General features: G+C 34.8%; 1 protein-coding gene across 2 annotated transcripts in view; it reads right to left on the reverse strand.

Annotated features, from left to right (window-relative positions):
• The window catches only part of alc (5'-AMP-activated protein kinase subunit beta-1), a 109,799-nt gene that overhangs the window by 61,589 nt on the left and 34,831 nt on the right, over positions 1-13,379 (reverse strand). For both annotated transcript variants that reach the window (XM_090407065.1, XM_090407064.1), the window contains exon 2: positions 10,910-11,108. In XM_090407065.1, the coding sequence (XP_090263191.1) occupies positions 10,910-11,065 (156 nt within the window). In that variant the 5' untranslated portion in view covers positions 11,066-11,108. The remainder of the gene's footprint in view (positions 1-10,909; positions 11,109-13,379) is intronic.

A 13,379-nucleotide genomic window follows, 5' to 3' on the forward strand; every position in this document is an offset into this window, starting at 1 on the left:
GTGTGTGTGTGTGTGTGTGTGTGTGTGATGTCATGATTCCATAGAAACAAATAGGTTACGAATATACATAATAAACAGCATGTTTCTACTGTTGTCTGAAAAATATTGTAATTAAAAAAGACAAGTAACCTGTGCTAAAGAACTCAGTTTCTTAAATACAGTAAAAACCGGACATAGTAATCCTATATACATATTGTAACATACATATTGAAATTTTTCTTTCATGCTTATAGCAATGCTTTAAGTTTTGTATTTATTTTTAAAACAATCTTTAATGAAAATACTTTTAATTAATATTATATTTAATTAATAACAGAAGATCTCTAAAAATGTTTTACATTAGATCCTCTGCATTGCTTGGTTGAATTTACACAACCCTATAAACTCATATTTCAGTTAACTGAGATATGTGGCTGTTTGCAGCCATTCAAAGAGACTGGAAGAGTGATGTATAGTAAGTTGCCTTGAATATATCAGAATTATGAGTGCAGAAATGAGGGGGGGGGGCAGTCTTTATAGTGTCATAGTGTAATATTATGCATTTCAGCAAGCATTAGCCAACTTCAGGGTTTAGTATACAGGGTGTTTCAAAAAGAATGACCCGATTTCAAATAATTATATTTAATAATGCAAATATGTATAAATAATAATAAATAATATATATATATATAATAAATAACAAATAAATTAATGTTAAATAATAATATTTAATAATGCTCTCCACCTGTGGTACGTGGTTGCAAAGATATACAATTTTCAAATCGGGACATTCTTTTTGAAACATCCTGTATTATACTTGGCAATTATATTCTTTTTTTTTCATTCTTTTTATCCACAGTTGAGCAAACCATAGTTTGCATGCAAAATATCTTCACTTTTTTCTAGGCTACTTTTTTCTGAACCCCAAATCTCTAATCCCTTCAGCCACAAAGGTGGTATTACTTTGTGCTTTTGCATGATCCAACATGCCTCAGAATGCCAAATCCTGAATATCTCCCTTTTGATCTTCTGTGGTTTAAGATTTTCTAACCTCTTATGTACCATTCATCTGCTGTCTCTATCATTCCTCTAACACTGAAAATCATTCTGACCTCTATGGCTTCTTATCCTTAAAGCTTGATTTCCTGCAATCCAGATTCCCTAAACAGTAAAGTCATCTTTCTTGGTGTTAATGTTCAAGGTTCTAACTGGCTCCCTTATTTTCCAACTCCACTGATCAGGCTGAAAGAGAAGCAGAGATATTTGCTGTAAGCAATAACCTAAATCATTCATCTCCCAACCAGAATTCCTGATAATCCTCACCACTTATCCAACACTGAATCTTTTCTTAACCAGGTCTCTCTCCAGATAGAGATGCCACTCCTCTTGGTAACAGATCACAATCTCTGAAACTCATGGAACACGTGAGAAGTGGCATTAGTCAACCACTATTTAGCATTGTTTGCAGATGATTTGCTCTGAGCATCTGAAAGAATCTAATGAGAGATTTCCAAATGTCACACAGGATCATTCCCAATGGTTCTTGTTAAGGTTGCCGTGAGGAAATATTACCAAAGTTGATTTTTTTATCCAGTGAGAGATGAACTCATCTTCTAAGTAGGGCATAGCACTCTTGTTGTGAGCATGTGGGAAGAGTAATAATCTAGACCAGATATATACATACACACACAAACTGCTTGGAAAGAAGTTAATGAACACAATAGAATGAGGAAGAAACAGTCATGGCACCTGTCTCAATAAAATGTAGAACTTCCTTTTGCTGTGATGACTACAGCAATCCTACGGGGATACTTTCCACAAGCATATGATAGCAATCAATGGGAATTTTGGACCATTCTTCACATATGCATGTGATGAGGTCCTGGACTGTTGTAGGGTGGATGTCCTTTGACCTCACTCAATGCTCCAGTTCATACTACAGATGTTCAATAGGGTTGAGATCAGGGCTCTCTCTGGAGGTCAGTCAAGTGTGTTGACTGACCTCCAACAGGACCATACCATCACCTCCGAATTTCATAGCTGGGGTTATGCACTTTGGTAAGAGATATTCACTGGGCATCAGCCACACCTGTCCATCTACTTGGCAGAGGGTGTAGCATGGTTCTTTGCTCCATAACACAGCTTTCACATTCCACTGTACATGCTCTTGGCATGTACACTGGGATGTGAAAGCATATTGTGTAGGATGTGGTAGGACCACAATATTTGCATATTGCAGTCCTACCTTGGAAACCCATGTTGTGAGTCTAAGTTCTGAATGTTTTTGTTCACATTTGTATCCCACTTGATGCCTGGATCTCTGCATTTGATGTGTCGGCCAATGCATGGTGGTTTTTACATATTATCCTTCGTAGCACCCTATGGTCATGTCCACTGCGCTTCTATCTCAGTATTAATTATAATTAATAATTTAAAAAATTATTAATTTCGTTATTTAAAAAAAAAAATCTCAATATTGTGTCAATGATTGTTGATCCGGGATGACCCTGGAATATACCTTACTGAAGTGATCACTTAACAACTTAGCAATTTCTTGTATATCTGACACTTTTTCTACCATCTGCATTCACTAAGGTTATTATTATTCTTTCAGGATCACTGTTTCTTTTAATTGCTACACAGCAAAGCAATAAAAATTATGTATATAAAGCAAACTACTTACAACACAAAGTAACTATAGAAGTGGCATTATGTAAATAAAACTGATTAAAAACTTCTATTCTGATTTTCTTCCTTGCTAATGGATGAGTACAAAAAACCAGAAGAGGAGTTTCAAGAAGACAAGTGTTTTTTTTTCAAGCCCTGGCTATAATAGTGATCAGATCCCAGATCACTAGGGATAAGGAAGTGTTGGTGATTCTGTACCATCTAAATACTACTAGGTATTTCAATTATGGTCTCAATTTCCAAGCTCATGAATATGGGATCATGAAATATCTTTATGAATAGATACTGAAGAGTATGAATTGCACCATGTTATAACATGACATCCTCCATCCTCCTCTTACTTTTTCCCTTTCTGCTTCTCTTTTCTTCCTTTCCCCTATGCTCTCTTCTTTTCAGGTATTTTGAGCAATAACATTTAATGTTTTTTTTTGTTGTTGTTGTTGTTGTTTGGTTTATCTGTAATTTTTCTCATTTGCATATATCTCATGAATAAAAACCAGATAATCAGAGTTACATCATCTAGGTGACACAGTGAGCGCAGTTAAGATGTGAAAGGTGATAGATAACATGAGCCTGTGCAATATGTTATGGTGTGTATGACAATACAGAAATGAGTTTTAGAGCAGAAATATCATTAAAGCTTATTAATTCATGCAGTGTCATGAAGCATACAGAAATAATGCAGCTGTCAACATGTGTATATACATTTTCTGTATTGCTAAATGGACTGGTTAGTGGTTTCAACATTCCAATGTCAGAGAATGGCCTGAAGAAAAGAATTTTCCGGTCTAAATGCAAGCTTTCCAACATGTTGTTTGAATATAACATATTGAAGATTTCTTACTAACAAATCTGTTGATTATTTCTCTTTTCTAATGTTTTTACCAATTATATTTAACACATTTACTTTATAGTTGATATTCTTTACTTTTTCCATGAACAAAGCAAGTTCATAGCCATAAATTATAGCAGTGAACACCAATGAATTTTGGGTCACTCTGCCAATATATTTCATATTTATAATTATCTCTGCAGAGTTGTTGTTAGTTTTAAATTTAGATAGATACATTTTATATAATAATTTTCAATAGTTCTTAAGTAATCTATTTTTAATATTCATATATTTCAAAATTAAAATTAACCAAATTATTTATTTGAGTTTGCTTCAATGGTTCAAGTTGTTGCAATCACCTAATTATGAATAATAACTCTTAACAATAATTACAGCTATAAATTTAGCTATGCTTTACGTCTCTCATTACAGCAACAACTGTTAGATCTACATGAGGTGCACAAACTATTGGAACACTGTGTTAGTAATTATTATTATATGGGTACCTCCATGGAGTCAGAAGATTCATCGCAGGAGACCCAAAGTCCACGTCATGAACAGAAATCCAGTAGGTACTTACCATTATTAAGCTTGATCTTTCTCTCCAAATTTTTCCAAAACATTTCTAGATGTCTGGTATTCATTTTCTACCCTGCTATTCAGATCTCCAATAAGGATCAGCTGACTTCTCTAATAACTCAAAAAGTGCCTAAACTTTTCCTTAGATAAACCATCTGTGGGACCATAGACACAAATATGCCTCACTGTACAATTCCCTATTCTGATGTTTGCCCATACCATTCTACTTCACACAGACTGCTATTCAAGAGGATTATCTTAATGCTTAGTGTTGAATATTATAGTTGCTTCTTTCTTTTCCTGATCATCATTGACTGAAGAGAACACCTTGTATTTGTTATTAAGAAGAATCTCACCTGTTTTTGTCTTCTCTATTTTGGTAATACTAGTTGTGTTGATGTGATTAATCTCAAATTCTTCTTCTGTTGATGGTACCTAGCATGAATTCTGCAATGTCAAGTTTGCCTGCTTCAGTATCTGACTTTTTGCATTGCACTGGTTTTATGATGAAGACGGTGGGAATCTCCTCTTTTTTTAATATGACTCCCACCCACAATCCTATAATATGATAGTACCTTGAATGGGCTAAGAATTTTTCTACTTTATTAATTTTATGTAATTTATAAAATTTTTCTTTATTTTTTTTTTTTACCAGTATTGAAATCCTACTCAAGAGACTAAACATGGAATCAAGTAATTTCAGGTCTCCATTAAGTGGGGCAGTGGTTATACACTGGGCAATGAAATTCAGCTAACACCTAAATACTATCACAAAAGTGGAGAGATCTGGACCCAAGCTTGTTTGTTGGAGAGCAAATATGCTAACCACTCAGTCAATAAGGCTGGGAACTGGATGACATCTCATCTTGTTGTGATGTCATGGTCTTTTGGTTTAAGCCAATACAGAATATAAATTGATCCAGGTAGATACATATTAACAGTAATTGATCTGATATGTCCAATCCTCACCATGAGTTGGTGAGGATTGGATATATCAGAAGGTTTGGTCAGTTCTCTGCATTTCCAAAAAGGCTATGTAGAGGTCTCCTCCCAGTTATCTAGCTTTAACTCCTAAGCAAACCCCCAAACACCACATTCCTTATTTTAATTTTTAAATTAATGTGTGTATAAGCAGTCCCTTAAATCTGCATTATTTAAAAGTTTATATAATTTTAAATATGATTTTATATAAGTTTAAAAATCTTTTTACCATCCCCTCTTCTGTCATCTGAATAACTTCACTTTATATGCATTTCTTAAAATACAATCCACAGATCTACAAATTCATGCATCATTCTTCCACCTTCCATGAAACACAAATGTTACAGTCTGAATATTGCTCTTGAGCTTGAGAAAACCATTAAAAAATATGAAACTAGGAACCTTATTACAACAGTCTAGCAGATTCTGAGACATGAAGATTATTTCAATTTTTTTACCTATAGGATATGATTTTTATAACATACGTAGATCTTGGGTTGATCACTAGAGATAGCTGGTTGGTCATTTATATCATAAAGCTCTATGAGGCACATACAGTGGTCATTAAATTGCAAGAATTCTCTGGCTGGTTGCTTGTTCAGGAAGAAGCCAGACTCCAGCTCTGTATGAAACTAGCTCACCCGCATTTAGTTGGAAGCATTGAGGTTTCATAAATAGAACGAACACTGTTAACAATATATAGAACTTTGTCATATTTTAAAAATCTCACAGTTTCTGGTTTGTTAAAAGGAATGAAATTCTTATTTGCATCCCCATATATATTTTGGATTGTAAAAGGGCTGAAGCTAGATAACTAGGAGTAGACTTCCAGGAGTCGTTTAGCAGATTAAACTGTATTCTGTATCTGATACAATATGTTTGAGTCTCTTATCCCCACCACTGCATGCACTTGTTCTTTATAAATCTCTTCCCCCCTGCCTCCCACATATGGTGAACAACCTAAAGAAAGTTTTACTGAAAATCATAAAAAATCTTCCACAAAAGACAATTAAAAAAATTCCATATCTACTTTGCAAACATCTGCAGCATTAATAGCAATAAAAATTATGTGTTATCATCCTACAGTTATCCAAATCTAATGGAACCTCAACCACTGCTGCCCACTTCAGCTGCCACAAGGGTGGCACTTTTACATTTATCACATCACAGCTGACATCTCATGTCAGAGAATGCAAAAACTCAAATTTCTTCCCAGTTTGATTTACTTTGGCTCTGACCTTTTGAACTATTTCGACAGCTTGATTTTCTGCTCAAAATATCCAAATAACAAGGTCATCTTCCTTGAGGACTTCAACATCGACAATTTAAAAGTGATTTCAACCTTGCAGGGATGCCAAGGTGTTTTCCATTAGCAACAAATTAACACAGACAGTTCATCAACCTGCCAGAATATGAGACACCCTCATTATTCTGTCAGCACCCTTGAACTCTTCTTTCAGTGTCCCTTCCAAATACACTGTGGATATCAGTTCTTCTCTTGGTAACTCAAACCACAATCTCATCCTATTTTCCTTCATCCAAAACAATTCTCAGTCTTGCATCCTTTGGAATTACAATGGGATGAATTACATGATTTCTACTCCTTGAGTACTGTGTCTGTTCTCCTGAGACACCAGCTCAGACCAAATAATAGAAATAATTCTCACTGGAATGAAAACTTTCATCCCAAATGTTTACTTCAAATTCCTGACCACTAACCAAGCCTTGGTTCTTCAACAAGTGTGCCAGTAAAAAAAAAAAAAAACATTTGGAAAGGACCAAATATCACAAACTCACATCTTGTTCCAATGGTGACTGAGTTTCTTGGTCCCTCGCCAACGCCACTAGGTGCAATACTTGTTTCTACTGCACTCACATATAGATGATACTATATAACATCATCCAAAGGCCAACCTGTTGGTATCATGTTCTCTTATTACATTGATAACCAAAGTAAAATTATCTCCATTTTACCAAGAAGTGCTCACTTCATGCCATCTCTAGTCTTTCACCAGAAAGAAATAAGAATTTTGATTAACTTGGCCATAAACAAGACATCTAGTCATGGTGGTATTCTAACCCCCCCCCCCAATCCTGCTAAAAACTTGTGCTCTAGAATTAATACCCATATTATCCCAACTTTAATCTTTTTTCCTACTTAAGTGAAACAAGAAAGCCTACATTTGAGGTCCATTCAAAAAAAGTCAGTACTTTGCAGGTGATAAAAGTCAGGCAGCTTCTGTTGCCTGACTTATCACCTGGCAACTGAAGTGAGAGCTATCATCCAATTGCTCTCACTTCAGTTCTCTCAAAAATAATGAATTTTGGCACTCTTGATCTGCAGATGATCTATATCTTCCATTATTGGAATCAAGCCATGGAAAATTTTGGAGAAAGTCACCTGATGCCCTTGATATGGCTAAGACATTTGATCAGGTCTGACATAGGGGCCTACTCAGTAAATTGCCATTCCATTATGGCCAGGCTTCTATCCTTTGCAAGATGGATTGCCAGCTTTCTCTCATTTGATTTTCCCAACAATGCAGGAGTACTTTAGGGCTCTGTACTTTCACTCGCGCTCTTCCTCCTGTACATAAATGACCTGCTCTCACTGACTTCAAATCTTATCTGTACTTTTGCTGATGACAATACAATCCATTGCTCTTTTTCATTTGACAAACTTTGCAGCAGCCAATTATTAACAGCTTTAAGATCTAACATAACCAATGCACTAAACTCTGATCTCCTTACTATACTTCAATGGGACAACCTTGTAAATTTCAATACTGCCCAAACTCATCCTCTCTAATTTCTTAGAAGAAAGATCTTAAGTCACTTCCCCTAACTTTTAATAATATCCAAATATCTGAACATGATCAAATCTCTCTTCCTAAGCTGACCTACACTTTCAACCTTTCCTAGCATAAATAAATCTCAGCCATAACTTCTACAGCCACTAAAAACTGTGTACTTTTCCATTCAGGGCACTGCTTTAACCTGTTCAATTGATGACACTATAAACCACAAATACTGTTCACACATTTGGGATGGTGCGCCTAAGTCCTCTCTAAGAGAGAGAGAGAGGACTTAGGTGCACCAGATGATCCCTCTCTGAGAGAGGGATCATAATTTAACCTGACTGCCCTCTTCTGAAATGATGATCCCTCTTTCACAGATCTACTCCAATTCCTCTCTTAGAGATTCAGTTTCTGCTTTATGCCTGTTATATAGATAATTTCCTAAACAATGCTCTGCTGAAATGGCCATTATTCTCCCTCCACTTTTTTCCAACATGAAGAACAAGAGCAGCTGCTGGTCAATATCTTTACAATTCAACTCCACACTTGATAAACCAACTTCTCTTCCTCCTCTTTCACCCCCTCTATCTCTGGTTCTTAGGAACAGCCTCCCTCTGTCTTCTCCAAAGACTAAAGCCTTCAGCTGTTCAAAAACAGGTCAACAGATTCCTCCATTCACTTTATCCATACACAACACTGATACTAAAAGGTCATGTGTGGGTCAAACATAAACAAGCGCATTGACTGCATAAAAGTAGTTAAACTAAGGGAAGACATTTTACTGCTTCCTGAAAAAAAAAAAAAATAGTATGTAAAAGTAGATGAGAAAAAGTACAGACCACATTTTCTCTGAAAAGAGAATATCCAAGCTGCACATTGGAATTTAAAGCAAGGTGGTTTTAGGTTTAGAATAGAACTGCAATACAACTATGAGGCATACAGAGAGAGAGACCATTAGCAGTTAACGAATTTGAAGGAAAATGAACTCATCCAAGGTTATTCACCTTCCACAAAACTGGGTCTCATTTCCCAAAAAAAGATGCCAAAGAAGACACTATGAAGGGACGAATAGAAGCTGCCTAGACATCAAAAGATTGTTGAAAGACATTTAAAAAGAGGAATGGGAATGAATGGGACAAAGACTTCAAAATGAAACCACTCCTTATTTTTCATTTCAAGAACTTAAGAAACTTGAAAAATATAATTAAGATAACTTAGTGATTTTTAAGAGTAATAATTGAAAGGCATGGGTCAACTATGACAAATTTCAGGACTGATTTGTAAATCATTTCATGCCTATTTCTTCTTCAAAGATGCCTCGAAATGAAACTGGACAAGCTCCTCTACATCTTTTGATGTAACTTTAAGGATGAAATTTACCCCGTATGTTCACTCATACCAATGTATGAGTGAACATGAGCCAGAAACCGTTGTCAGCAGCACTGAAAAATTTGTGACACATGAATTGTGCCTGATTTTTAAGGATCTGAACTCTACAAGAATTGAAGTTGAACAGCCTGGAGTACATTTCAAATTTCAGCCTTAAAGTTACATCAAAAGATGTAGAGGAGCTTGTCCAGTTTCATTTTTAGGAATCTTTGAAGAAGAAATTCTTGACATCAACAAAGAAGTTGTCAAAACCTGAATATACATTGATCACAAAAGAACTGATGATGTAAAATCCAAAGGAAATTGTTACTGATGTAAAACAAATGGAAATCATCATCTTCACATGGCTCTGACAATGGTGGAGATTTCAAGGCTTGTTTAGGAATTGATTCTCATATTGAGCTATGTATATTTATCTTGAATGAGATGTCAAAAGCAGAACAGGCAATCAATGATGCTTTAAGAAGAAATGTAACTTACTTCTTGTCTTCAGACGAATGTTAATCTCTCTCCTCCAGACAACATTAGGAGAGAGAGAGAAAGTTCCCAGACTTTCTCAATCTAAAAATAAGTGTGACTGACTGACTCAGAGCAAATACAAAAATGACTGAATAACTTCTACCAAAAAAACTAACTTTCTCTTATAGGGAATGCTTACTATCTCTCTACTGAAAGTGCAGCACTGGTTCTACAGTTATTAATGAGCTGCGATTGTGTTTTGTTTTAGACTAAATTGTCAAAGGAAGCATTTTTTAATCAACTATTTTTTATAAGGTTTTATTTTCATTAAAATGCAATGAATGATTTTATTTGTGTGTTAATTATATTTTGAACAGGTTTCTAAAAGACTTTAAATGTTGCAAGTTTTTTTTTTTTAAATCAAAGAATTTATAGTTCTGTTTATTTTAGCATACATATTTTCATGAAAATAAGTAATGAAATATTTTTAACAGTGTGTTCAAACATTTTTTCATTCACCACATGTACATAAACAAATATCAAATTCTTTTTTTTTTTTTTTTTTTTTTTTTTTTTTTGAAAGAGGTGCCATTTTTATGTGGATAAATAAAGATAATTCAGTGTTGTAATAAAAATTGAATTATATTTAAAAATTTTAATACTGAATTTTATTAATTTTAATAAAACTAATAGTAAAAATCTAAATTTATTAATAATCCTTAATTAAAATTCTTAATTTTTATGGATTTTTAAATTTTTAATGCAAAATTTTAGTTTTATTTGCAATGTTAAAAGTCCCAATTTGCCACAACCCCTGGCCTTTTCATCATGTGGCCAGTGGCAATGGGGCTAGACACTAGGGTTTTAACATATTCTTTATTAGAATCCATCTAGATACCATACCATATCATATCATTATAACAGTAAATTATCCAAAACTTGTTCACATTACTCACTGATGATGAAATTCCTTGCTGAGAGGTTTTTAGTCCCAGTTGATCATTGTAAGAAGAAACCCACTGTACTCAGAACAATTTATATTGAAGTTAACTGCTTTTAGTATAAAACACACTTATGAATGCAATATGATGCACGCAAATTATACAAATTCATACCTGTAATTGTTTGTCTACTGTAATACAGATCAGCTTATTTTAAGATATCAAGATAGCTTCTATTCAATTACTAATTACAGTATACTAACCTCTGCATCATCTAAAGATGGTTGGTAAAGAAACCTGTTTTTCTTGCTTCCTACACCAAACTCAAATGCTCTGTCATCTTTACCAGGTGATGAGGGCACACTGTCAGTGTCTAAGGAAAAACCTCGGTCACGTTTCCCTGACCCTGTATTTCCCATTGTTTCAACTAGTTATAGAGTTGCATAGATGGTGAACTTCAATCTAAAAAAAAAAAAAAAATACACATAGTAATTCCATACCTTTATTATATATCGATCTGGATATAAAAATACAAAAAATGCCTCTAACATACAATTGAATTTTTAAAAAGAACTTAATAAGCCTAAAAGGATGCTGATGATGTCAGACAGCCAAGATAGATTATAAGCAACAGATAAACCTCAGAAGTCTAAAAAAACTGATGGAACCCCAGTTTTGGTCACTAGAAGGTGTAGGGTATGTAAACTTTGTCAAAGCTCAGTTGGCTGCAGCAAACTAAATCCTTTGCTTACACCTTCATGTTGATGGGTCCATTAGTAGATAGATATAATATCCCTCAACCAATAGGCATTAGATCAAAAGAATGGAGAAAACTATCTAGGACTGAATATTTTCTTTCATTATTACACAGTGATCAGCATTCACTATGGTAAAATTATGGAGACAACTGCAGCAGTAATAACTTTAATTTTAAAATAAAATAATGATATTTCAACCTTAATATTAAGATCATCACCAGAAAAACATACACATGGGCACAAGCTATGTTGTGATTCACTCGAGTAAGCTACAGCATTATTATTTTAATTCTACTGTTGATCCTAGCCAAAACTCTGGGTTAGGGTCAATAGTTGAATTAAAATAATTAAAAATCAGATAAAATTAAATAAAAGCAAAAAATTATATTATTAATTTTTTTAAATAAATAAATACAACATGCATATAAGTAAAACTATATCAACAGCTACTGGTTGGAGTTCTATTATACTACTGAAGAACACTGGTTAAGTATTAGCCTAGAGTTCTCGTCTTGCTATTGCCCCTCTCCAGCATTAATACATACACTCGCCCATAGCGAGTAGCTGTAGACCATACAAAATGGAATATTTTTCATTTAATAAAAAATAAACTTTCTAAAACAAAATCTTTTTTAAGAAAACACTGAAGAATATGCATAACATAAAGGACCATTCTAGTAACAAAAATTAATATAAAAAATTATATTTTCCATGAAACATCCATGAGAATGGATGTTTCTGAAAGTCTGCTTTGAATAAGCTCATATAGCTCCTTGAGTTTGTAAGACTTGGCCATAAAAAAAATAAATAAATAAAATAACAAGAACAGTAAAGACAAGATTAATTTTTTTGAAAAATATAATTTTTTATATTAATTTTTGTTACTAGAATGGTCCTTTATGTTATTATTATTATTATTCAGACCTCCATGGAGTCAAAAGACTCATCTTGGGAGGTCCTTCCTAAGAACAAAGTCTGTCAAGACTCATCGAGGGGAGGTCCCCCCCCCTAAGAAACACAAAGTCTATCATACCACTCCTTAAACTCATTGCCCGTTCTCGCTCTCACCACTCCATCAGGCAATGCATTCCACGGTTCAACCACCCTCCATGCAAAGAAACCACTCCTCGCCCTCTTGCTCACAGTTTCCTTTCGTAACTTCCAGGGATGGCCTCTTGTCATCACTCCTTCCCGCTGTTCAACCAAGCGAAAGAACTCCCCAGTGTCAACCCTGTAACCACCTCTCAACAGTTTAAAAGTCTCAATCATATCACCTCTCCTTCTTCTATCCACCAAACTCTGCAGTCCACATTCCCTCAGCCGATCCTCATAACTAAAATTGCACAGTCCTGAAACCATCTTTGTCATCTGTCTTTGTACCCTTTCCACAGTTAATTTATCCCCTTCAAATCCTGGGGACCAAATCTGAGAACAATAGTCTAAGTGTGGTCTGATCAGAGACTTATACAACGGAATGATAACCCTTTTATCTTTGCAGGTCAGTGTCCTTCTCATAATTGCAGCAATCCTCTGTGTTACCTTCACCACCTTTGCAATATGTCCCCTAAATTTCAGGTTTCTATCAATCATCAACCCCAGATCTCTTGTCTCCCCTACTTCCTCCAGTATAACTCCTCCCATATAGTATGCAGCATCCCATTGATGTTTCCCAAACCTCGAGACCTTATATTCTGCTGCATTAAACTGACACCCCCATTCATTTGAACATTTATCTAGCTTATTCAAATCCTCTTGCAGGGCTACCACATCTGCACTATTATACTAATAATCCTTCCCAGCTTCGCATCATCCGCAAACAACTGAATATCCCTTGCAATCCACTGGCAATGTCATTGATATAAAGGTTAAACAATATAGGTCCTAGTACTGAGTCCTGTGGGACCCCATTTGTAACCCTCTGCCTCCTTGAAACTGCTCCACCATACACAACTCTCTGATACCTATCAGACAGCTA

The sequence above is a fragment of the Typopeltis vanoorti genome, chromosome 17, assembly GCF_054136105.1.
Source record: "Typopeltis vanoorti isolate ZY-2024b chromosome 17, IOZ_Tvanoo_1.0, whole genome shotgun sequence".
Taxonomy (NCBI): domain Eukaryota; kingdom Metazoa; phylum Arthropoda; class Arachnida; order Uropygi; family Thelyphonidae; genus Typopeltis; species Typopeltis vanoorti.